The sequence below is a fragment of the Schistocerca gregaria genome, chromosome 4, assembly GCF_023897955.1.
Source record: "Schistocerca gregaria isolate iqSchGreg1 chromosome 4, iqSchGreg1.2, whole genome shotgun sequence".
Lineage (NCBI taxonomy): Eukaryota > Metazoa > Arthropoda > Insecta > Orthoptera > Acrididae > Schistocerca > Schistocerca gregaria.
The window spans coordinates 182,720,605-182,748,604 of NC_064923.1; the positions used below are offsets into that span (position 1 = coordinate 182,720,605).

The window sequence follows — 28,000 nt, forward strand, 5'->3', positions numbered from 1 at the left end:
ATTTGTCTTGTGAATTCACTGCGTCTGATCGGAGTTAACCATGATGCTTAAGTTCTGACGCTCTAGTTCTGGAAGCGTCGAATTTCGTTCGTCTTATGTAGACAACTTTCGTTGTCGTTTTGAACGAAATACTGTAAGTTTGATTTACGTTCAGACTTACACGAAGATGGATAAATGAAAGAAATGTCTGTCCCTGCCATTTGCAAACCTCATTCATCTAAGTAAAGTATGACACTGTTGATTTGAACCAAGTTTTTCCTCCAGTTCACGGCTTCATTCTTTATATTGTCATAGAGAATAATAACAGAAGTGGACTCATCATACAAACGTTTCTCTAAATTGCGCCACTTAACCCTCTGCCTACGAGGTGAGGTGGGAAACCACTCACCCATCCTATTTGCCTTAGCATACATGTGTGGTGTAGCTCAGGTCTTATCCCGAGCTAGTGTAGCCTTCTAGCCCGTCATCCTCACAGCATTGGATGGGTAACCTGCTCCATGCTCTTCGTACGGTCATCGAGTGGGATTCCATGCAATCTTCTTATGCAATTGACAGTAGCATGAGTGGATTTCCACCCAACTTTGTTAATTTTTGTTGTATTTTAGGTTATACCACTTTGGCCCAGAAACAGTGTTCACCACCCTTGAAACGGTTTTGAAGGAGTTGTAAGGGCAAATGGCGATGGATTCTCATGATGAGGATGCAGACAATTTTGATAAATAGTTGCTGATGAGTCTCCCAGATTGTGTGGCCATGGTCAAACAAACTTTTCGGTTCCTGACGCTTCTTCCAGAGTTTCGCTGGACAACTTCAGAGCCACTCCAGCTACTTCAGGACTGAAAGAACATAAAAGTCTTTGCTCACGAGGGAAAACTGTAACAGATCGTGTGCTTCAGTCAGGAAATCATGAAGTGAAGTTTTCCAAAACCAAAATTTTATCTATTACAATAAACTATCATCCACGACGATATAAAGAAGCAATCGAAATATAAAAGCATATTGATAAGTTTAGCATAAAAGAAGAAGCCATGAGAGACAGTGACATATGGACAGTGTTCTGCAGAATCGATAAACAGGATTTTCTCCTTGACAGGCAGCAACCGATAGTTAAGTTTGATCTTTGACAAAGATTATATCTGCTCATCACGTGTAAACTCGACCCCGTCCACTTCGCACTTTACGTTGCTCTCCGACGTCCAACTCGTCAGTCAAGACTCAGTTTCGACAGAAGTATCTTCGAAGATGTCCGCCGCAGCCCTGGATAAAACATCAAAACTTTCTTCTACCGCGGCCATACAACCCGGAAGACTCATCAGCAACTATGACATCCGGTCATGAAAGCCTTCATTGTATAGTTTTGATGAACCTTGCTCAGAGCCATGGATGGCATATTATTCGATGAGGCCATTGACGAGGAATTCGAACCCAAGGAAGGATTCCCTCAACAAGAAGAACAGATATCCATAGACAACGACGAAGAAACTGCATACTTTTTGCTTGTGAAATATTTAGAAACAATATGGACCAACACATCTCTGAAGTCTAAATATGCCAAAACGCCAACAAAAAATATAATATTACATCTTCCCTTGCCTAAGGGTATCGCTAAAGGCTACACAGGTGGGGGAAATCTATTTTCGTTGTTTACAAATCAAGAAATGATTGATACGTCGATGAAACACACAAATCAGGAAATACACTCCTGGAAATGGAAAAAAGAACACATTGACACCGGTGTGTCAGACCCACCATACTTGCTCCGGACACTGCGAGAGGGCTGTACAAGCAATGATCACACGCACGGCACAGCGGACACACCAGGAACCGCGGTGTTGGCCGTCGAATGGCGCTAGCTGCGCAGCATTTGTGCACCGCCGCCGTCAGTGTCAGCCAGTTTGCCGTGGCATACGGAGCTCCATCGCAGTCTTTAACACTGGTAGCATGCCGCGACAGCGTGGACGTGAACCGTATGTGCAGTTGACGGACTTTGAGCGAGGGCGTATAGTGGGCATGCGGGAGGCCGGGTGGACGTACCGCCGAATTGCTCAACACGTGGGGCGTGAGGTCTCCACAGTACATCGATGTTGTCGCCAGTGGTCGGCGGAAGGTGCACGTGCCCGTCGACCTGGGACCGGGCCGCAGCGACGCACGGATGCACGCCAAGACCGTAGGATCCTACGCAGTGCCGTAGGGGACCGCACCGCCACTTCCCAGCAAGTTAGGGACACTGTTGCTCCTGCGGTATCGGCGAGGACCATTCGCAACCGTCTCCATGAAGCTGGGCTACGGTCCCGCACACCGTTAGGCCGTCTTCCGCACACGCCCCAACATCGTGCAGCCCGCCTCCAGTGGTGTCGCGACAGGCGTGAATGGAGGCACGAATGGAGACGTGTCGTCTTCAGCGATGAGAGTCGCTTCTGCCTTGGTGCCAATGATGGTCGTATGCGTGTTTGGAGCCGTGCAGGTGAGCGCCACAATCAGGACTGCATACGACCGAGGCACACAGGGCCAACACCCGGCATCATGGTGTGGGGAGCGATCTCCTACACTGGCCGTACACCTCTGGTGATCGTCGAGGGGACACTGAATAGTGCACGGTACATCCAAACCGTCATCGAACCCATCGTTCTACCATTCCTAGACCGGCAAGGGAACTTTCTGTTCCAACAGGACAATGCACGTCCGCATGTATCCCGTGCCATCCAACGTGCTCTAGAAGGTGTAAGTCAACTACCCTGGCCAGCAAGATCTCCGGATCTGTCCCCCATTGAGCATGTTCGGGACTGGATGAAGCGTCGTCTCACGCGGTCTGCGCGTCGAGCACGAACGCTGGTCCAACTGAGGCGCCAGGTGGAAATGGCATGGCAAGCCATTCCAAAGGACTACATCCAGCATCTCTACGATCGTCTCCATGGGAGAATAGCAGCCTGCATTGCTGCGAAAGGTGGATATATACTGTACTAGTGCCGACATTGTGCATGCTCTGTTGCCTGTGTCTATGTGCCTGTGGTTCTGTCAGTGTGATCATGTGATGTATCTGACCCCAGGAATGTGTCAATAAAGTTTCCCCTTCCTGGGACAATGAATTCACGGTGTTCTTATTTCAATTTCCAGGAGTGTAGAACGTATAGTCAGGCATTCAGTTCTGTCCAGTGGTACACCACACCCACAGACAAGCTTGAGATGAAAGCGCTTAGTGGATCAGTGTGCAAGAGTGGATACATGAAGAATTCCCATCTGAATATCGAGGAAATGTTTTTAAAAATTGACGGATTTACAGTGTCTAAAAACCGCTTTGAATTTCTGATCCGTGCCCTTAGATTCGACGACAAGAAAAAAGGGATCAAAGGAAGCAAAAAAATGCGTCCTTTCTAGAGTTCTGGGCTCTTTTTACCACTCAGTGAAAAGGCCATGATACGCCATTTGAATTCTTGACTGTACGTGAAACATTATTTAGCTTCAGAGGATGATGTCCTCTCAAAATTTTTATGCCAAAAACAGCATGGCAAACATGGCCCGAAAATTGTCAGCATACGTGATGCAAAAACATTTTATTTTCCGGATGGAATTCCATGCGTTGGGGAACAACCAAAGAAAAAAGAACTATGCCAACGAGGTGCGAGTATGATTACAGCTCTGTAAATCACTACAGACAATTGGTTTACATCGTGTGAAGTGGCCGACAAGTAGACTAAAAAGAAACTCACATTAGATGGCAAGTTACGCAAAAATAAAACGGAAATACCACCGTAAATTATCAACTCCAGGAATACAGTTCCTATGTCATGTCGCTTTTTCTACAGCCCTTATAAAATGCCCTTTCCTTTTACATCACAGAAATACAAAAATAATACAAAAATGATATTCCCTGGACTAGATGGGCATTCACAAAAACGTGAACAAATCTAATTCTACAATATAACAAAATGCGGAGTGGACGTTTCTGACAAACTGTGTCACGATAACAGCACAACGATAAAACTTGAAGATGGCCACTACGGTATTTTTACGGAGTTCAGGGTGCTGCCAGTGTGAATGCATTTGCACTTTAAAAATTTAATCGCCCGCATGGACATGGTTTTTCTGGTAGGGAACGTGGCTGATTCCTTAAAAGACTTTTCCTTGATTTAACGAAACCGCTTGTGAAGAAGAGAGCTTATAATTCTGGTATACCATGAGAACTTCGACTTTCTATTCAAGAGAAGGAGGTAAGTCGGAATATGGGAAACTGACAAGAAAACCTCGTCGATGTGGCATTTGGAATGAAAATAAGTGTAATGATGATAGTAAAGGTTATTCCTTTTGTGCAAAATGCCGTAGAGGTTCATGTGGTGAGTAAGAATGTGGCTTGTTCCAATTGTTTTGACATATAGCAAATAAATAATTTTTTATTTTTCTCTATTCTTGAATTATTGTATATTAAACAGTCTACCTTGCTGGAGTATAGTTGTCTACTCACGCGATGTGATTAATGTACCTAACTGTGTCTGATGTGACACTTGTAGAATAATATGAAGGTCACTCCAAAGGAAATGAACACTATTTTTTAAAATCCAGCTTGTATTCTACATGTTTGAAAGTTTTATAGTGTGTAGATACATCCTTTAGGAACAATGTTTTCATTTCTCCACATAATTTCCATCCCTCTCAACTATCTTACGCCATCTTGGAACCAGCGCCTGTATACCCGCATGGTAAACTTCTGGACCATCCTGTTGGAGCCACTGTTTCGCAGCATGCACAAGGAAGTCATCATCTTCAAACTTTGTTCCACGAAGAGTGTCTTTCAGTTCCCCAAAGATATGATAGTCACATGGAGCCAGGTCAGGACTGTTTCAGAGTTGTCCATCCGAGTTTCGTGATGGTGTTTTGACTGACATGTGGCCGTGCATTCTCGTGCAACAGCAAAACAGTATTCTGCAAACACTTCCTTCCCCTGTCCCAACGTAACGTGACAATTCGTTCACTGTGATGCGTCTGTCAGCAGGCACCAATTCATTGGTTCAAACGGCTCTGAGCACTATGGGACTTAACAGCTATGGTCATCAGTCCCCTAGAACTTAGAACTACTTAAACGTAACTAACCTAAGGACATCACACAACACCCAGTCATCATGAGGCAGAGAAAATCCCTGACCCTGAAGGGAATCGAACCCGGGAATCTGAGCGCGGAAGCGGGAAGCGAGAATGCTACCGCACGACCACGAGCTGCGGACACACCAATTCATTAACTTTCTGCACATTGCCTGGAGTGTGTGCAGTACGTGGCCTGCTGCTGCGAGGACAATCATCAATATTGCCGTGCTCACTTTCATCAAGTAACCTACTTGCCCACCTCTTGTGGATGTTTCCCACTGTCTCGTTTCCACAGCACAGGAATTCTATGACAGCACATTGCTTCTGACGAACGTCAAGTGTAGCAGCCATTTTGAAGAAATGATGTGATGGCGCCTCTCACGGAAACAGGTTGAACTATGTTTGAAAACAAGCGGGAAGGATGTATCTACACACTGTGAAACTTTCACACATGCAGAATGAAAACTGCATTTTTACAAAAATAGTGTGCAATTCATTTGGAGTGACCTTCGTACATGTAATACTGAAGATTTTTGGACATAGTCACTTGTTACCTATTTCAATAAAATGTTGCTTTTTTAGTGTTCCTTTTTCCCAACAATATCAACAAACACTGGATTTATTAATATCAATTATGATACATTTCATTATGCTTAGAAACATGTGTTTCAGTGGGTGGTGTTCCACACGTGTTGTTAACGCCCTTCCAATCCATTTCGAGGGCACGGTTAATAGAACATGCGTTATGAGTTATGGAGCTCTCATGTGAAGAATTCTGTCTCATAATTTTCTCCAATGTTGTGAACTGAGGATTACTAGTAATGGCATGAGATTAAAGACTGCTTTTACACTGGCGGTTCGGCTGCTTTTGATATTATTCTCTCGGCGACTTACGCGCGAGGCGTTGTCAGTGGGGGTGGGGGAGGGGGGGGGTGGGGGGGGGGGGGGTGAGCAGCTTTACATTTGTTCTTATTGACTGCCCTATTATCGATTGCATCCTTTACCTACCTCGTTCTGTGAAGTTTGTGCTTTCATGAAGCTGAATGACTTTCGATTTGGAATTTTTCGTTAGTGAAATAGATTGTCACGCAGTTTGGAGTTCAGGAAATAAGAATTACAGCAATTAAATTTAAAATCGCAATACTTTGGAAGAGGTGCGTAAATAATAATGCAGTTCTCAACAAACGTCACCAGCGTGCTAAGGCAAACTCTGCTGAGATTTTCCTTAGTCCTTAAACAATTGTAATAAGTTGCGCGAGTTATCAGCATTAGACGACTGTAATTCTTCTGTTGACATCGTCGACGCCTATGTATTCTTTCCAGTAATTGTCGCCAAAACCCATTCAGTAACTGCCTTGTGCAAGCACTTAGCTCTAGCCATAGCGATTCAGCCATGTTGTGATGATACAGGAAGTTTACCGAACATCTGGCAGGGAAAACAAAAGCGTGTTCCTTTTCGCCACTCCACATAAACCAGTGCCGAGAAACAGATTTGTTAGTTTATTTTCCCTGTAGTGAAATACGGAACAGGAAACAAGGTCATTTACAACAATGAGAATCTGGTGTGCGTGAGTGGCAGCGCCACGACATAAACTTGTGCGAAGTAACATGCACTTGCGCTGAAACATGTGGAAATTAATATATTGGCGCAAATTAGCTGCCAAAGATGTGAGAGTAATGTGTTACAGCATTAAGTAACTTGTATATTTGGTGAACAGCTTTTGTTGTTTATTCCTTGGTTATTTAGTTGTTGCTAGTGCGTCGAAAGAGCATACTAGATTATCTCGTGTCGTATTATTCTGGGTTATAGTAATTGGAAGAAAGTAACCACCAAAGTGGTGACCCCAATGTGATTCATCGTAAACGAAGATAGTTTTCAAGAGAATGACCGACGCAGCTGCACCAACAGCTGCGACGGGAGTCAAACAGAACAACCTGCAGCCTCGACTAAGTCGCATCTATGTTCGTCAAGATGAATCATCTGGGACGTGTCAAGCTTCTACCGTTTTGGCCTAACCACTGAGCGACTTGGTTTATGCATGTTGAGCGTGTTTTCAACAGCACGGCGTACTTACGAACGAAAGCAAATACGTAATCTTTGTGGCATATTTAGAAGAAGGCACCGTGATACAGGAAATGAGGATGTCCTATCGCAACGTTGCCACACTGCACTGAAGGAGGCACTTACGCAGAGAGCCTTTAAAGATGAACTGATGGGTAACATCGCCGACAAGTGATGTGGGCCGCACGTGCAGGGCCCAGGCCTGTTGTCCCGTCATTACGCATACTTTGGCTGCGCAAGTTACCTGCGAATTTCGCGCAGTGAAAATAAATGAATAAATAAAATGAGCGTATGACATTGTTGGCTGGGAGGCCTAATGAGGGGGAGTTCGGCCGCCGTATTGCAAGTCCCCCAAAAGACACAAAACACCCAGTCCCCTACCGGGAATCGAACCCGGGCCCCCTGCGTGATAAGCGGAAAAGCCACCGCTAAGTTACGGAGGTGGACATTCGCGCACTAATAACTTCATATCAGGGTTCGCCATAGCAAGAGCTTGCGAAGAAAGCAGACGTCATAACAAATAGCCGGGTTGAAGTTTCCCTGTGTGCCACCGTCGTAAAACAAGTGTAAAAATGACCAAGGAAAAGGCGGTACAAGTGGATAGCGAGTCATGCGGACATCGCACGGAGGAGTCGACGCAAGAACAAAAGGTAGAACAGATGGAGAAGCAAAAATCACGCATGAATCTAAAGTTACTGGAACAGCAGCCCAAGGTACGATGCCGATATGATCGTATTCTGGAGAAGCAGACCGTCCACAAGAAAGATGATCGAAGCAAGCACGAGATGGAAATGGATCAGTGGTGCTGGTATCACAGCGTTTTGAGGTACCTGCACATCACTGTACTACACCCTGCGGTTACCGAAATGCTGTGGGCAGATGTTAAAGGGCGCTGACGTCCGCCACCAGCAACTTGTGCATCCACAGACAAGTTGCAAAGACAGCTGCCAATTGCAGTGCTGATAGCACAGCACAAGTCGCAGAGGTTGGTTGTACATGACCTCATCTACGGTAAGAATTTTTTGATGGATTCTGGCTCTGGGGTGAGCACCTGTACGAAACAGCTAAATGTCAGGCCTATCACACTTATGCAACGTACGCTCACAGCAGCAAACGAGTTGGCCACCGAAACTTATGGAGAACAGAGTTGGACGTTGGACTTGGATCTTTCATTTAAGCTGATATGGACATTCATAATTGCAGATGTCACCAACCCCAAACTCGGCGCCGATTTCTTCTCACATTTTCGCTTGCTGCCAGATCTAGTCAGCGGACGATTAATTACACTCAAACGCAGTTCCAATCCAATGAATGTGTCGTCCATGCTGGCAGATGAAGAAGCGCCCACTCAGCCAGGTAAAAACCAATCGACCACACTACACAATAGGATGTCTGACACATTGAAGGATTTTCAATCGTCAGGAATGGATACTACAGTATACGAGGATGAGCACTTTGGCTGGATAATGGAAGAGTTCCTGACACTCAACTGCAAATTCATTACGAAGAGAAGATACAGACGCTCTATGAGGCACCACATTTGCAAGACGGTGGGCCAGCCTGTTGCAGCTTGTCCGAGAAGACTGCCACTGGGCAAACTATGGTGGCACAGGCTGAGTTTGAAGAGGTCCTGAAAGCCGGTATTGCAGTCAGATCAGATTACATATTGTGAGAAAAAAAGATGGATCGTGGCAATTATGTGAAGACTATAGCGCACTCAATACTCGAACAATACTCGATGGTTACCCAGTGCCAAATGCAAGAATCTCTAACAGCGCTATCGCCCAATCTCATTTGTTTAGTGTAGTTGGCAGTGCAAAAGCCTATTTGGAAATTCCCATGGCGGAGGAGGATGTACCAACAACCTTGGTAACAACGCCTTCCATGCTTTTTCAGTACAAATGTATTCCCTTTGGGTTGAGGAGCGCTGCACAGAGGTGGCAGCGTTTTATGCACGAGGTATTGCATGGTCTGCCTTTCTTTGCTGCTATATTCTAGTATTTTCGCCAACATCCGCAGAACGGAAGTCCCATTTGCGGCAGCTTTTCTCATCATCTGCAAAAATTCTGAGTAATAGTTAATCTGGATAAGTATTTGTTCAGCAAATGAGAAGTGCACTTCTTAGGGTATGTTGTCTCTTTGGCTGAGTTCGCACTGCTGCTAGAATGTCTCAAGGCAGTACAGAAGATGCCAATACTGACAACATACAAACGAGTACATGTATTTTTAGGTATGGTAAACTTTTACTTACGACACCTTCCAGGACAGACAAGGCAGCCAGAACCACTCACCGTATTGCTCGTGGACAAACACACATCTGGCAATCGAAAAGTGACTTGGTTAGTGACGAACAGTCAAGTAGTGTTTGGTGCAAGCAGCAGAATTGGCCCATTCACAGATTAACGCACCAGGGGCCGATATGGAAGACGCAAGTCAACATGCCAGGAGCAGAACTGCAATAAAAGATAGATGGCAGTGGCAGCTGCTTGCTTTCACATAACCTCACATCCCAACGAAAGAAATGGAGCACTGTTTATCGATAATTTTTGGCAATCTACACTGTCGTTAAAATTTTTCTGTCCTCGGTAGAGAGCAAACAATCCACAATCTTCACAGATCACAAAGCACTAATGTCATTCTCTCAACACACCACAGACCACAGCACACCCCGACAGCGCAGACAGAGTACATAGCACGTACGACTGAAAACATCATTGCAGATTGTCTGTCATGGAACTGCGCTGGTCTACAAAAAGTTCCATGAGCAGAGATAGTAGTAAAGCAGCGAGATGATACAGTAGTAAATGATTTCCTCACAAGTGAACATACAGCCCTACAGCTACTACGCATTCCTGCATCTTGGTGATATAAGTATTTATACAATACTGGTACATTGTGAGGAGCAGAGCACCCTTACATCCCCACAGAATTTTGATGTAGCATTTCCCAAGCACTAAATAATTTAGCCTCACTCAGGTATATGTGGTATGGCAAAATTAGTGGCAAGCGAAGTGCTGTGGCACAAGGACTGCAGATCTTGGGTACGCTTGTGTCTTGAATGCCAACACAGCAAATTTACTTGTCACGTTTTTACACCAGATCACCATGGTCAGATTTTCTCACATATACATGGACATTGTGAGACCATTACAATATTCTGATGGCAACTGTTATCTGATTATAGCCACAGTCTAGTTCATGAGATAGCCAGAAGCAAAGTCATTAGTGAGTGCATGGTTTATGAGATTTGTTATTTCTCACTCAATGACGACGAATCACAGACGACAGTTCGAATCACAGCTTTCTGTGGAAATCCTACAGCTATGTGGCTGCAATTATCTGTGCATTATCAGCTAACATCCTGAGAGTAACAGGATAGTGGAAAGCCTGCATCATGAACTAAAGGCTGCAAGATAGGGGTGTTCTTCATCTACAATTATGGTAGTGCTGTCATTCTTATTTCTGGGCCTGTGCACAGCGGTCAAGTAGGATTTACAATGCTCACTAGCTCAAATTGTCTATGGAGAACAGTTGAGGGTGACAGGGGGGCTCATAAGCCCAACAAGAGTTTAGATCCGAACACCAGAAGTTATGGAGTTTGTACAACAGCCCAGCATGTACATGAGATTTTCATTCACAAGGACACATGTACTGTATCACACATCTGGCTCTGAGACAATTTGGTGTTCCCACCATTATGCCAGCCATATAATGTGCCATACAAGATACTTTCGAGGCACACAAACACATTCAAAATTGACAAGTACAGTAGATACAAAACAATCTCCGTAGACCAGTTAAAGCCTGCCTACCTGGACGTGGAGGAACTGGCATAACAGCGATCCATGAATTCTACATCAAGACAAGATGATCCAACAGCAGCAGCTGACATGGAAGGTTTTATGGTGCCTCGAGAAGACATTCCTGCAACACTCACTGTTACTATGCCAGAACCTCCAAGATCCATTGTTGCGAGAACCAGACATCAAGTCAAGCACCAGTACTCAAAATATCCCCAGGGCACTGGGCTTTAAAAAGGAGGGGGGAGATTGTAGTAACATTAATATTTTACTGCCAAGTAGCAGCCAAAGACACGAGAGTAGTGCATTACAGCATCAAGGATTTTGTAAATTTGATGAACAGTTTTTGCTGCTTAATACTTGTTTGTGTTTAGTTGTTGCTTGTGTGTCAAATAAAGCAGCACACTAGATTATCTTGTGTCTAATTATTCTGGCTTATTGTAATCAGAAGAAAATAACCACAAAAATGCATTCTTGTTGTGAGCACTGGGCAATTCCACCCCAGTGTTCTGAAGGGGTGGCCCACCTAAGTTGACTGTCACTTGCCAACTTCACACTACACATGATCTCATGGCTACCTCTTTACCACACAGCATGGAAACAAAATCTTTGTATATTGTAGGTGCAGGAAAAGTTCTTCATAATCAGGCATGTGCATGATATGAAATTTCATTAAATTTTTGGCAGAAGAAGCAAACAAGGAAGCAAAAATCTCAATAAAAGCTCTACTTGTGACAGCTGCAGAAACCACTACATATTCTAGTCACGTGATAAAGAGGTTAAAGAAGGAGTAGGAAAACATAAATACAAGTACCATACTTCCAAAGGCTTCACTACTTTGAAATGTTGCAGATAAAGGAGGAGAAAATTTTATTTTTTGCTAAATTGTCAGACTGATTATCAGAGAACTGAGCATAATTTCCATGCATATGTTCTTTATCATACATTGACAGTATCACATTGAGCAACATTTTCCACTATAGAATATTTTTACCCATTTTTGTTTTAGGATATTTCCTTCTTGTCATACGTGGTTGGACTTGTTTAGCTTAGCTTGACTCTTGTAGAATACTTTCCATTGGGGTACTTGGGTACATAACCCTTTTACATTAGTACTTCTTTCTGCTACCTATAATTTCGCTAGTTCCAAACCAACTCACAGAAGAAAAAGTTTCTGTTTGTTGTGTTCCTTCTCATTCCATGTTCAATATAGCTGGATGAATTATGGTGGTTACATTGTTAGCAAAGACAACAATGAGAGAATAAAATACTGACAGAGGTCATATTTTTGTTCTCCTCTTGCATGTGTATGTATGAGCCATTTTATCAATGGTATGTATTTATGTGGGTTTATGCTTCTCTCTTCCTTCAGTGCCTTTATCTTGGTATATTGTTGGTAACATCAGCAAGATTTTACTATGAAGGTTGCCCAAGTAACTAGTGGTCTACCTGTTGTCGGGTCTGTTAACAAGAACATTGATGAATATAGCTCTCAATCTGCCTGTGTGATAGGAGAGTTCCTAATGTAGCAACTTTGTAGTCTTGGTATAACTCTTCCAGCAAATCCAATGGTCTGTAGTAATATTTCAACCAGTATTTTCCACAGGCACCGCCATACATTCAATGACAGCTAGTGAACCTGATTCTTCCTTGAACAAACTGTATACTTTACCTGCCTGAGTTTCCATATTCATTATGTATCTCTCTATTGCATCTGACATCACGCATATAAGGATGCCATACTTTTATGTTTTGTCCATCATAAATATTTTGAAGGGGTTGTGTCTCTATACAAACTAAGAATCTCTTCAATAGTAATGGGCACTCCAGGTTTATGGGGTAGTGGAAATCTATCTTTACTTTGTTGAAAGCTCCATTGGTTGTTGTGGACTTGTCTGCTTCCTTTCTTTGCTGGTGGGTAGTTTTGGGATAGGTCAGCTTTTAAGGAACTTTTTCTGTTTCATACTGACAAAATAAAATAATATTATGAACACAACAACCACTTGCTGATATTGCTGCATATGGAAGCATTAAATTTCAACCTCTGTATTTTTCTGTAAAATACAGGGCAGGCCTAAAGTCGTCGTACAATTATCAACATTTATTTTACAATAACTGTAAAACTTACAAGTTTGTGGTTAGTGACAAATGAAAGGATAAATCGCCAAGTTTGTTCGCATATATTTGTTGCAGATAGAAGCTGAGTAGAGAGCACTGCAAGAAGAAGGTGCAATGCTCTTTGTGGTAAAGAGAGACAAAATCTCAATTTACTGTGCAATGAAATTTTTGAAGACAACACAGAAGAGAAGCATCTGACAGAAGAATTGTTGCATGATACTTGAAGTTTAAAGAGATTGGCAGCATGTTGGATCTTTTGTGAACAGACTGGCCTTCAGCCAATGAACAACATGTCAGAGCTGTGCAACACGCATTCTACAAAGCCCTTCCAAATCTACTCGACATGTATATTGTGAATTAGGGATCCCTAGCAGCACATTGTGAAGAATTCTAAACAACAAACTGCATCTGCATACATACAATTATAAGGTTCAAATAAGATATGCATTACAACCCAGTTATGGAACTTGTTGAACATCTTTTTTGACTGAAATATTGGCACAAATTGGAATGAATATCTTCAACAAATTTGTTTTTCAAATGAGGCTACTTTCCACATACAAGGTAAAGTTAAAAATTCACAATATGAGAATGTGGGGCTCCAAAATTCCACATTTTGCCTTAGATCACATTAGGGAATCCCCTAAAATGAATGTGTGGTGGAGTTTAGTGCACAAGAGAGTCATTCACCCTTGCATTTATGGACATGAACATATGCTGACTGTTTGCTCCATTCCATCATGTCCACAAATTAAATGCTGTCCCACAAGATGAAAGGTAATTTGCACATTTGGCTGAACTGGTGTCCATTGTCTCTCTGCAGCCACAAGCCTTATTACACACTCAATCAATGAGTATGCACCCTTATTGGTCATATTTACCATAGTCATGCAGTCATGGCATGTGAATATTTCTGACAGTGCCTCTGCAAGGTTTTTTTACTGTACCAACAATTGTCAGTAAATGTATTATTATGTAGTCAAGTGTTTGATCAATTACTGTTGCTGAGACTAGACCCTGAACTTAAGTGTATGGGTCCAGCAGTAAAAGCTGGCTCACCGCACAATGGACTTGAAAGCACTTCACTTCATGGAAAACTGAAAAAAAACCCTATTTGAATTATTCAGTCTCTTTTTCTCTGCTTCTGACTCGTTCACTGCTCTGTATGACACCTAGCATTTCCATAATTTTCAAATCGTCTGTGTTACTGTTACTGCACAATTTATGTTGCTCTCGTCATGGCCTAAAGACTATCCCTCAATATTTGGTCCCAAGCGACATCTCCCACATCCTTTAACCATTTTGTAGGCACATAACTGCAGTGACTAAGCAAAGTTAATTTTTGTTTACATCATTCTTTTTTGTTGTGCCTGTCTCTGACCAATATCTCCAATACGTGCTGAGTAGCAATTTCCCATTTTTGTAATACTGTCTTTGTTCATATTACTCCAGAATAGAAATTGACTGACTATATTTAATTTTTGATCATTTCATTTTTGAGACTTAGGACTAGAACTACTGTGGTAATTATTCTTACCACTGCCTGGTGTGAGCTGTTAAGTGGTTGCCATAACCCAGTTTCAAAATTCCTTTAATGGCATAAAACATCTATAGAAGCCCCTCGCTATATTCCGGATTTAAAAGTTTACCAATTTCTGTTAGTTTCTTCCATTATACCAATGTGCAGCAAGTCACAACAGTATTTGCTCAATATTACTAAAGAGGTTTGTATGGTAGAAACAAAGCAATGTGTTCCTACTTCATAAGTTACAACACTAGAGATATCACAAAGAACAGGAAATGATGGTTGTAGCAGTTCTTAGACACTTGGTGCAATGTTCTTTTCAAGATGGCAGGCAGCAAGACATATTTTCATGACTACATTAAAAGAATTAAGCTAATGGTAAGCATGCTTCCTGCAGTCCACAAAAAAATATTAATTTTGTGGTAAATATACTTCCCATGTCTCACGCAAAAATTACTTTGCTGGTAAGCATCAGCCCAACAGCCTTTAAAACAATGTTATTTGGTGGTATGTACACTTAACACAGCCTATGGAAGACACAAGAGACATTTCTTGACAGTTAAAAGCTACCTTTCACTGTCAACTACAGATGTTGCAGCAAACTTCAACCAGGTGCTAGTAGCGCACAGAAGACATATTACTATGTACACAGTCAAGAAACACAATTGGTGGTAATTGTACTTTCTGGCATCTACAAAAGGTTTACCAAGCAGGTCCTGAAATCTATAACATTACATATATTTATCACATGTTATCGTCTACCAAGTAGTCTACTTTCTCTCATCCTAACAACTTTTTAGGCCACTATTTCCTTTTTAGAATAAGTAAGATGAAACATGTCTGGATAAATGAATGAGAGAAAATGAAAACCATTAGACCCACAGTAATGTTTCGACAGTTTCTGAAGAGAAATACCTGTGTACAAGAATAACAATGAATTAATAAATGGAACAATATCAGAGCACAAAACTCATACAGGGTGGTTCAAAAAGAAAACACTGATTTGTCTTGCTATAGTATCAGTGATGGGAGTGGAATGGCAGGATGAGTGACCTACTGCTTTGTAGGCTAGAGCATCCAGTTTAAGTTGCAATGGTGCAGCGGACTGTGTATCATCACATTTTCGCTGTTAGACATTCCTCCAAAAGTAATGTCTCTGTGATCACAGTCCAATGGCTTTTCCGTAGAAACTTCAATGTTCTGCGAAATGGTTCACTATCTGATTGCAACTCAATACTACATTGGATTGCCTCCTTTCACACAACTGGGTCAGTTATGAAGCAGATACTGCCTGGTCATTCTCACACAGTGTGAACACAGGCAAATATCAATAGAGTAACAGCATCTGTTCTTCAAAGTCCTCACTGAAACACTGGTGACATACTCCACTTATGGCTTGTCTTGTCGCTCGCTGCAGCACTTCCTAAAGGATGTGTTACATTTTCATCCTTACAAAATTATGATTGTGCAGAATATTCACATCCCTGATTATAGTGAATGGACACAGTTTTGTGAGAGAATGTCTGATGTTCTTGCTGCTAATGATGTTGTATTGATGATGAACGATGAGACGCACTTTCACTTAGATGGTTATGTAAACAAACAAAACTGTTGCTATTGTGCAGTAGACAACCCACAATAAATGCATAAAAAACCACTGCACAGTGAAAAAGTGACAGTGTGGTGTGGTGAACCCAAAGTGGGAATTGTTGGGCCTTATTTATTTATTTTATTTTATTTTATTTTTTTTTTTTTAAGAAGGTGGTGGTAGTGTAACAGTGAATGCTGTGCATTATGCTGCAGTGCTATGCAATTTTGTGCAGCCACAACTGGACACTATAGGGATAAACATAGAAGACATGTGGTTCTAACAAGATGGAGCCACACCTCACACAGCTAATGATTCGATGGCAGTTGTTCGATAAATGTTTCCCCAACATGTGATTTCGCATTTTGGCAATGTTCACTGCCCAGCGCACTCACCAGATTTGTCTGTTTGTAACTTCTTCTTATGGGGTCACCTAAAAAGTAAAGTGTACTGCAACAAACCTCATACACTCAATGACCTGAAGGTTTCAATGTGTCAAGAAACTGCTGCTGTTTCACATGACATATTGACAAAAGTAATTGCAAACTTCAAAGAAAGGCTTTTAATGTGTATTCACAAAGAAGGCTGCTATCTGCCTCACATTATCTTTAAAACATGAAAAACATAACACTACATAGATTGGATACATTACTAAATATAGTGATGTGAACACATTTTGTATGTGATCAAACTAGAGCCAGTTATACTAGCTTGAAATCCATGCATTCTTTTTGTGTCACCCTGTATTTATCTCCTTAAAATAGGATAGCGGCCTTAGTCAAGAGTTATGCACAGTACTCTACACTGAAATATTTCAGTTGCAATATAACAACTGTGCTGGTTTATTTCTTCTGTTTTAGCACTGTCTGTACGCTTCATCACTAGACGTTACATAGGAGAATATGATCACCAAACAGGTGAGTGTTACTCTTTTTTTATTTTGTTACTAATTACTGAAACATAAATCTCTCTTTTCCTTTAATGAACTCTCTGCCAAAAGCATATTCAAACTCTGTCCCAAAAGTTATATTTGTTCATAATTCAGAAAACATATCTATATCACTTTTAATGTGAATGAAGTTATCTTTCTTTATTTCAGTCCCTGTTTTGAAATCAGTTTTTCAAAAATATTTCAAGTAGAAATTTCAGTGGCATAAACAAGTGTCATCTCTGCAGCAACATCTACACCTACTTTCACAAGTTGCTAAACACTATGAAGTGCAGAAGGTACTCTACATTTTTATAGTTTCTTCCTCTTTCATTCACTCATGTAGAATAGAGAAGAGTGACTACTTTAAAGCCTCCATCAGCACTGTAATTAGTCTAATCTTGTCTTCACGGTTCCCAAGGGAGTGACATGTGGGATACCGTAGTACATTCCCAGATTCCTTACTTAATGCTCATTCTTTAACTTAGAAAGTAGGGTTTTGTGAGGTATTTGACTTCTATCTAACAGTTTTGCCAGTTCTGGTTTTCCAGAATACTTGTGACACTCTCCTGAGACTCAGACTTGTGACCAGTCATGCAATACTTCTCTGTATACATTCAATATCCCCCATCAGCTCCATTTCATAAGAGTCACACACTTGAACAATATTCTAGAAAGAACCATCTGTTTTCTATGGAATTGCTTTCGTAGACAGGTTGCAGTTCCCTAGTGTCCTACAAGGGTATCAAAGTCTGGCACTTGATTTACCTACAACTGAGCTTATGTGATCATTCCATTACAAATCTCCACAAATCGTTAGCACTCAGATTTTGAAACTCATACTTCAGATGGTGTTGGGAGTAGGTCACAAGTAGGGTATTCCAGAAATAAATGTGAAGGTAATGAAGAAAGAGTATTTGAAATGTGACAGTTTCAGTGCATTGTGATGAACTGTGTTTGTCCTGTTTTATTACTGTAAAAGTGGCAGAAAAAGAAATGGAGTCACAGGAGAATGTGGTAATGATTTTGCGTAGCAACTATTTCATACTACACCAAATCACAGTAAATGTTTTGACCAGAGATGTACACTGTTGAAAATTGTGTGCTTTTAGAGGTACAGCATGCATGAAATGCAAAACTATATATTATTTTAAATTTATTACCTTCATTCCAATGCACAGGTTATGGTGTAATTAACAAAGATCCATGTTTTGATTGTAGCTATGATATGACTTAAACAGTTAAAACAGACATTCCAAAAACGAAAAATGCAGTGACCAGTTGTTAAGCACATGTACCCTCCAAGAATAACTCAGGTCACAGAATAAACACTATGAAAATGAGACAGAGTGAGGTTACGTTAGATATGGTGCGTAGCATAGCTTCAACTGATTATTCATGTAGATTCAGGAAAATAGCAAAAGTGGTGCTTTGGTGCAAACAGTACAATAAAGTTTCACCATTAATATGCAAAAGTGGACCCTTCACTGACAGACAGTGACAAATCTATGGAAGTGTGGATACGTGAGCACTTTAAAAATACTGTATTCTGCCACATAAGGTGACTTTTCCATGCATATGGAAATATTCCCTAATGAAAGAACAGATAATATAAGGGCAAAAATTGTTGTTAGATTTTTTCTAGATTGTTAATGGCTTAGTAATTTTTAAGACCAGAATTTTCTCTTTATAGTAATGGTGTTTCCTAACTGAAGATAAAATTAGGTGTGTTTAGGGTCACAAGATTTAAAATATATCTGATGCATGTGAGTTGTTGAACTAGTTGCTTAAGACAGTTTTCACATAAAGCATTCAGAACTGCTTTGCAATACTGCCTGTGCACTCCACTGGGGATGAGAGCACAGTTGTTTCAATCAATACTGTCATTAAAGTCTCCCCTACTCCTGTTTCAAGGAGTAGTCAGAAAGTTTTAGTTACAACCTAGAAAATCTCCAGTTGAAACCTGAAATTTAGTGAGGCATTACTCCCTCTACATATATGAGGTCTGTTCAAAAATTCAGGAACATTCATAATTTCACACCAAATGCAAAGTGCATCTCTGCACACACTTGTGATTAATATGTAACTGCTGGAAGTTTCATTGTTGCATGTCTGTTAGTTACTTTTCAGTGATGTATTGAATAGAACATTGTATCACACAGTTTGCAAATTTCGAGATGGCAGAGTTAGAGGAGCAATGTGTCCATATTAAATTTTGCATGAAACTCAAGAAGATCTTTACAGAGACACACCAAATGACTCAGGATGCCTACGATGCTTGTGCCATACTCAGTGTTATGAGTGGTTCACATAGTTTAAAAATGGCTAGATGGAAGATAAAGATGACCCTTGTTCATGATGCCCTTTGTAATATACCGATGTCACCCACATCAGGAACATCAACAAAAATTGTGTGCATCAATCGAAGACTGATCACCTGAGAGATTGCAGAAGACTGTAACATTTCAGTTTTATGAAATCCTGACACAGCATCTTGGAATGCATCATGTTGCTGCCAGGTTCATCCCATGGCTCATGAGCCAAGACCAGAAAGACCTTCGCCTTGCAATCTATGAAGAGCTTCTGGATTGCGCAAATGAGAATAAGATGTTTCTTAAAAGAATCTTAACTAGTGATGAGGCATGGATCTATGGTTATAATCATAGCATGTAAGCTTTCACGGCCGGCGTCATCATTAATTAAAACTTCTGGGCTGAATTGCCATGGTCCATATATAAAACTTCTTCTCCTTCCTGACATTTCGTTGCCGACTGCGGGCAACATCTTCTGAGGTGAGTCGGCGACTGGCTGCTAGGCACTGGTGGTCCCACTTATATAGAGTGCTTAGATGGCGCCACCACTCATTACGTGATTTCAACTTTAAAACTATCTCTCGCTAGTACCATCTCTCTCGATTACAGGTAATTTATTGTCACTTCGTTAGTACAAAGTCGAATGCCATATCTTGTCTAGTTTTAATCATTCTTCTTTTTTATTAAAATTATTTCCGTGCTTGTACATCTCTATAGCTTCTCTATACATTCGAGTATAATAATGTGAGGTCCTAGCTATCACGTTTGTCTCACTAAATTTTATTTCATGATCACCGTGTTTGAAAACGTGTTCCGCTACAGCTGATTTCCCAATCTATCCCGATCTACAGTTCCTTTTGTGTTCCATTAGGTGGGTATTAACACTCCTTTTAGTTGTTCCAATATAAACCATGCTATAGCTACATGGAATTTTATACACATCTGGGGTAGCTAAAGGGTGTCATGTGTCTTTCACCGATCTTAAACGTTCACTAATTTTCTTGGTAGGTCGAAAGATTGTCTCCACTTGAAACTTGGCCAAAACTTTACCAATACAGTCCGTGATGTTATGAATAAATGGAAGGAAAACTTTTCCAGCCAACAGTTGTTGTTGTCGTGTATTTTCGGTCACTTTTCTTCTAGGGTGGAGAGCTCGATCTATTTCCTTGTCAGTGTACCTATTCTCTTGAAAGCTGTTCGCAAATGGCTTAATTTATCTTGCAAGTAAATTGGCTCACAGATGTTATTAGCTCTGCACACTAAAGTTTTTATGACTCCTCTCTTCCGCCTAGGATGATGATTGGAATTCACCCTCCATTTCTTTGTTACAGAGGTTTTTAAATGCGTATATCTAAAAACAGAGACTAGAGTGGTCCACACTAAATTTAGACAATATCTAACATACTTAGTTCCATAAAACTATCTTACTCTAGTGCCCTGGACCTAATGTACATTTTTACAAGAAAAGTTGCAACATTCATTTGCTTGATGATGATGTTGATGATGGAGGGTTGAGTCTTTTTGATGATAACTTCCTTCTGTGGGATATATATATATATATATATCACGCTTCAAAAACCAACAGTAATCACTTCACATTGAAGGGTTCCATCTACCTTTACAGTGGCTTTTCATTCACAAAATGTTCTGATGTAGCCTTTCTCTGTGCTCGTACTAACCACTCCAAAATTGGTAGGGAAGAAATCTAAATGAGAATGAAGGAAGTCCTTTTTTAGTGACATTAAGCATCCAAGATTTTTATGGTTCTCTAAAAGAGTTCCCACTAATATGTCACTGTTTTCTGCTCTTGTATTCCCTAGGAAATCTTCAGCGACATCCTTAAAAGAACACCAGGCTACATGTTGTAAGTGACTTAATTTTTCTTCAAAGTTCTTATAGTGCATTAACTTCCTAATCTGTGGCCCAATAAAAATCCCCTCTTTCAATTTGGTATCACTTAATTCAGGGAACACTTCATGTAGATACATAAAACCATTAACATTTCTGTCCATTCCCTAGATAAAATTCTTCACAAGGCCGAGCTTAATATGCATTGGGGGAAAGAAAACATTTTGAGACTCCACCAAAGGTAAGTATTTCACATTTTATCCCCCTGGAGCTAATTTCTCTCATGGTGGCCACTGTTTACCTATATAATGTTTATCTGTTGCACAGCTGTCCCAAAGACAAAGGAAACAGAAATACTTTATGAAACCACTTTGGAGACCAGTTAGTAAATCAATCACATTAAGATCACCACATATTTCCCAATTTTCTTCCTTATACTTAATAGCTTCAAGTATCTATGACAAATTTATGTAGTTCTCTTTCAAAGTCACAGAGTACCCTACAGGTACAGATGGAAACATATTACCATTATGCAATAGTACAGCCTTCAGACTTGTCTTGGAAGTTTCACTAAACAAGTGTCACTCAGCAGCATCGTTTGGTATGTTTAATTGTTTCATTAATACTACTGCATCACTACAAGCATAAACATTGCTCACCATATGGTAATACATCATCAGATCTTTATTACATTGCCTAAAGTGAGTAATTATTGTTTCTTCATTAAGTAAGTTCCATTCCTTAAAACGTGAAGATAAAATTTCTGTATGCTCCTTGGATAAGTATAAATCACAAACTGTGTCATTCAAGTCTGCTTGTGTAATTAAATGTGGTCTTTGTTCTGGAAAGTGCTCCTCTTCACTTGATTGACATAGTGCTTCCTCAGTGTTTGTAGATTCATGAACAGAATTAGTAACTTCTTCCCACACTAATGGAGGAGTTGGAACTGGCAGGTCTTCACCATGGGCAACAGGTCTAATCGCTGAGGGCACATTAGGGTACTTAACATTCTTCTTATTCTTTGATGAAGAGCCAGTTACATTAGTCAAACAGAAGTAGCAATCATCAACATGATTTTGAGGCACTTGCCAGAACATTGGTATGCCAAATGGTAAGGGCCCTTTTCTTCCATAGTTTAGAATTGCACCTACTGCAAGTTATGTGAGGTGCCCAACCTTTATCCTGATCTCCCAGTTGGTATTTGAAATATAAACAATAAGACGTCTTCAGTAAGTTAGAAATTAGTCATCTTTGTTTCCTTGTTGTGAATTCACCACATATATAACAAAATGAATCAGGATGGTTTGTACATCCCTGTCTTGATTTGCTCATGTTGTATTTTCAATGTCTACAAAACACTTTTCTGTCAAATGAACTTAGCCTGATCAATTCCTGAAAAAGAAAAGAAAAATTCAAAGACTTGAGATAATATAGAAAGAAGAGTAAGCAAATGTTGAGACTGGAGGGTTTAAATATACAATGTAAAATACACTAATGTTACATATTACATTTAAAAAGTAGTCCACATTCAAGTTAAGAACAAAAAAGTTCACTGCACTAACTTTTATCACATTCCTTTCAAACACAAAGCACTTAAAAATTATACAGTAAATTCAACTATGTTATATAGCTTGCAGGTCCTAACTTTTAATCCTGATGTGATGGACACTTTCTGATTTCACATTTTATGTCACATTACAAGATAGAATTAAGTTTTATATGTACGTTGTCTGTACCAAAACCACTGTTGACTAGTGTAATTTGTTGACACTAGAGAATCCATGTTTCTACTCCCTGTTTCACTTTTTTTGTCTTGGAGACACAGCAACACATCCAATACTCATCTGCAGTGATTAGGCAGTTAAAGAAGTCACCTGCCTTGGCCAGACACAGCTGCAACATTTCCACAGCTGCCTCAGTTTGGCACATATTTTGAATGGGTGAGAGCAGTCAAGTTCAAAAAAATCATGCAACGAGTTGGAAACAGATGCATGAATGACTTTCACTTTTGTCACTAACACCTCAAACGTGATACATCAGTCTTTGAAAACCAGTGCCTCCACTTCTCTTTCCATTCCCAGTTCTTCACAGAGAGATGGTCTGTCTCTCTGTTGCCGTACATTTCCAGCAACTCAGCATGACTTGTGGCAGTGTTGTCCCCCTAATTACTGCACAAGACTCCATTTTATCAATGGGCAAGACCAGTTTGTTTTTGTTCCTCTATTAGTGTGCTATGGTAGTGTGGCACAAGGATATCAATGTCTACATGAGCTGCATACGTTAACCTGCTCACAAACAAAAAAACTGATTATGTAACTTACATTTTTTGAGTTGATGATTATAACTTCACAAGTACATCTTGTACATAATCATGGTATTTCTACACAACAGAGCTTAAACTTTCCTTGAACAACTGTGCAACTTTTGTGGAATCAGAAGCTTGTTAAAAGCATCTTATGACTAATCTGAATGCATCTAGGTCAGTTTCTTTTGTGCAGCAAATTTTGCAGCCACACTGAATTTCAAGCTTGGTAAACATAACATTCTTATTTATTACAATGAACATATCCCCTACTAGATAATCTAATCCATCTTTTCAATATATGTTCCATGTCTCATTAAATATTCCAGAACTTTCCACTCTGGCCTTCATTTAGCTCTCAGTTCAGAGTATAATTAGACACAACATATTTCCTGCAGTGTGAATTCTGGTAGTTTGTTAGGAGTGCTCCATCACTTAATTATTAGAATCTTGATATTGTAGTAGTAATAGTAGTACTAGTAGTAGTAGTAGTAGAGGGGTTTTGGGCGCACGACAGCAAGGTCTTCAGTGCCCGTTCAGTAACTTAGTGAGACGGGTGTCAAGAAAAATCCCAGAACAGGAATATAAAATGGAACAGAAAACATGGGTAACAATCGTTGAAAAACATGTGCTCACCCACACTAAAGCGTGGGATGAAGCAGAGCATCAGCAGTAAAACATGGACAACACAGGAAGAAAATGATAGAGGAAGCTAAAACAATGTAGCAGATGGAAGTGGCTGGCTGACCGCAAGGAAAAAAAGGGGAGGAGTCAGCCACTCTGCAATACACTAAAACCTACAGCCTAAAATTTTAGGCCAGAGTCCAGACACATCACAAAACTTAAAAACCCTAGACACACACGTCTCATCATTAGCTAAAACAGAAGGCCGATCCCCATCAACTTGTGCTTCTGCCCGTGCATCATGGTATAAAATGCAGTATGTTAAAATGTGCCGGACAGAGATGTGCACACCACAAGCATCACAAAACGGTGGATCCTCCCGCCATAATAAAAAGCTATGTGTGAGAGGACAGTGCCCGATCCGAAGACGTGTGAGGGCCACCTCCTCCTGCCTGAGCAACCGGCAGGACGAACGCCATGGCCGAGTGGTTGACTTTATCAACCCCAGTTTATTGGCCGTCACCGCCAGCCATTTGTCCTCCCACAACTCCATGCACTTCCTGTGGAGTGCAGTGATGACTGACTGTAAGGAAATAGGACACTGGACCACATCCTGCTCTCTGCAGGCCTCCTTGGCAGCCTGATCGGCCTGTTCATTGCCCCAGATGCCGACATGACCAGACACCCAGCAGAAGGATACTTATGTACCCCACCGTTGGAGCAACTACAGTTGGTTATGTATCAGCTGGACCATCTCCTCAGTCGGGTACAGGTTCTGCAGTGATTGTAAGGCACTAAGAGAATCGGAGCAGAGAAGAAATCGATCGCCCCGAACACGATTCATCTGCTCCGGTGCCTTCAGGATCGTGTGGAGCTCCGCTGCGAAAACGGTATATTCAGCAGGGAGGCGAATCCGGGTAACTTGATCAGGGAACATTACAGAACAGCCAAGGAAATTCTCCTGTTTGGAGCCATCAGTGTACACAACAGTGAAACCGTGATGCACATCTAAAATGTTAAAAAACAGAGATCGGAATGTAAAATCTGCTGTGCAATCTTTCTTAAAATTAGTCAAATCTAAAATAAGTTTGGGTCTCCGGAGGAGCCAAGGTGGAGATCTGCTCCAACCGTGACAAAAAACACGAAGACCAGCCATAGACATCGCAGCGAGGCAATTCTGTGCGTGAATCCCATAGGGCTGCGTCGCACGTTGCCGGTTATGAAATAACTGTGCCAGAGGGGGCTGAGCAATGGCATGGTATGCAGGGGTGTATGGTGTGGACAATGTTTTATATGCCTGGTGCACTGTAATTAGCCGTCGCCGCATAGGAAGTGGCGGTTCACCAGCCTCTGCACAGAGGCTTGGTATGGGGCTAGTTCGGAATGCCCCAGTGGCCAACCGAAGCCCTTCATGGTGCACAACGTCCAACATCTTTAAATAGGAAGGCCTTGCAGAACCATACACCGTGCACCCATAATCCAGCCGAGATCGCACAAACGCCCCGTAAAACTGGAGCAGACAAGTCCTGTCAGCTCCCCATGTACTGTGGCTAAGACATTTTAAAATACTTAAAGCCTTAAGTGACCACCATTTCAGGTCTTTAAGATGAGGTAACCACGTTAGCTTCGAGTCAAAAATGAGCCCCAGAAACCTCACCGTGTCTTTAAAAGTAAGAACAGTGTCCCTCACCCACAACTCAGGAAAGGTTAAAATCGAACGAGAATGGTTAAAAAGAACACATACAGACTTCTCGGTGGAAAACTTAAAACCACTCTTCCGTGCCCAATCACCCAAACGTCTAATCATAAGTTGCAACTGACGAGTTGTCGTTGCAAGGCTTGAAGAAGAGCAAAACAAAGAGAAATCATCCACAAACTAAGAACACTGGACAGGACTTTTCACTATGGACGTAATGCTATTAATAGTGACGGCAAAGAGAGTCACACTTAAAACGCTACCCTGAGGGAACCGTTCTCCTGCTCAAAGTGATCAGACAGGACGTCACCAATTCGGTATCTAAAATATCGTGGCGAGAGGAAAGACTGAATACAAAGAGGAAGACAACCACGAAAACCCCATTCGTGAAGTTGCCCCTGGATGAGACGCCTCCAAGTGTTATCGTAGGCCTTCTCAATGTCGAAAAACACCTAGAAGGTGATGACGGCGTAGGAAAGCTTGTTGTATGGCCGCCTCCAGGAGGGCAAGGTTATCGAAGGTGGAACGAAACCTCCTGAACCCACACTGAAAGCGACTAAGGAGTTGCCGGGATTCTAACTTCCAGACAAGGCGGCAGTTGACCATCCACTCCAAGGTCTTCCCTATGCAACTAGTGAGCTACGGTAGCTACTTGGGCTCGTGCGGTCTTTCCCAGGTTTTATAAAAGGGATTAAAACTGCCTCACGCCACGCGTCAGGAAAGTAACCCAACGCCCAAGTGGCATTAAAAAGTGTGAGGAGGATTTATTTGTTGCACATTGTAAGGTGCCATAGCATACTGTAATGGATCCTGTCATGTCCAGAGCTCCAGACAATGCAGAATCCAGCTCCCACATAGAAAATGGGCAGTTGTAAACTTCATGAGAGGTGGACTGGAAGTCCAGACTACATCTCTCAGCAATGGCCCTATGGCGCTGGAAACCTGGATCCTGACTGGTTGTTGCAGTAACTGTGGCTAAATACGCTGCCATAGTCTGGGCAACGTCTCGTGGATCCGTGTGGAGAGTGCGTCATTCATTACAGCAGCTATGGGGCACCTCCCTCCTCTGCCAGAAATTCTCCTGATGGTCTTCCACACAATGGAACTTTTGGTGGAACGGTTAATGGTGTTCAGAAACTGTTGACATGACCTCTTCTTGCTCTCACGAATAATGCAGCGACACCTTGCCCTCGCCACCCGAAATACTGCAAGATTCTCAGCAGTCGGCCGAGACTTGAACCGACGCAGAGCCGCACGCCTGGTCCTGATTGCAGAGCGGCATTCGGCACTCCACCAAGGCACAGGTGGCCTCTTCCGGGGGCCCGTGGACTGTGGAATGGATGCTGCAGCGGCATGGTGGACCGTTTCGGTAATATGATCCACCCACACCTCAACAGTCACACAGTGTTCGAATTGGGCCAACTTGCTAAAAAGTGTGCAGTCAGCTCCACTGAGCACCCATCGAGGTGGTCTCCTTTCAGGGCCCACGCCATCTGGCAGGTGAATCCAGATGGGGAAATGATCACTGCCATGCAAGTCAGCGACCACTTCCCAGTGAGCACTGGCGGCAAGAGCTGGAGAGCAAAGAGAGAGAACAATGGCAGAGAATGACCCAGTCGCTGTGCAGAAATGAGTACTCTGTCCTCCATTGAGCAAGTAGGCACAGGATGACAGGAGAAGCCTCTCAATTGCTCTACCCCTGGGGCAGGTAATTGCAGAGCCCCAAAGCACATTGTGGGCATTAAAATCACCACAAATAATGAATGGTTGGGGGAGCTGTGTAAAAAGGTCGGTGAGGGCCACTTCATCAAGTGCGTCATGTGGGGGCAAGTAAAGTAAACAGACAGTCAATGGATGACGTACTCGCACAGACACAGCCACAGCCTGTAAAGTCGTCATAAGTGAGAGAGACGAGGAGTGGTAGTCCGTCCTGATGAAAATACTTACACCTCCTCTAGCTCTCTCTCCACGCAGGTCGTCCATTTTGTGGAGTGTATAGCCTCACAGCTCAGGGGAGTATGAGGGATGGAAGTAAGTCTCCTGGAGACAGAGACACAGTGGTCTACCCTGAGAGAGGAGACGAAGTTCCTCCACATGCATCCTGAACCCTTGCAAGTTCCA

General features: G+C 41.8%; 1 protein-coding gene across 1 annotated transcript in view; it reads left to right on the forward strand.

The window, feature by feature from the left end:
• LOC126267037 (ras-related and estrogen-regulated growth inhibitor) overlaps positions 1-28,000 on the forward strand; it is a 374,631-nt gene that overhangs the window by 278,872 nt on the left and 67,759 nt on the right. The window contains exon 3 of the mRNA XM_049971825.1: positions 17,030-17,086. Within this exon, the coding sequence (XP_049827782.1) occupies positions 17,030-17,086 (57 nt within the window). The remainder of the gene's footprint in view (positions 1-17,029; positions 17,087-28,000) is intronic.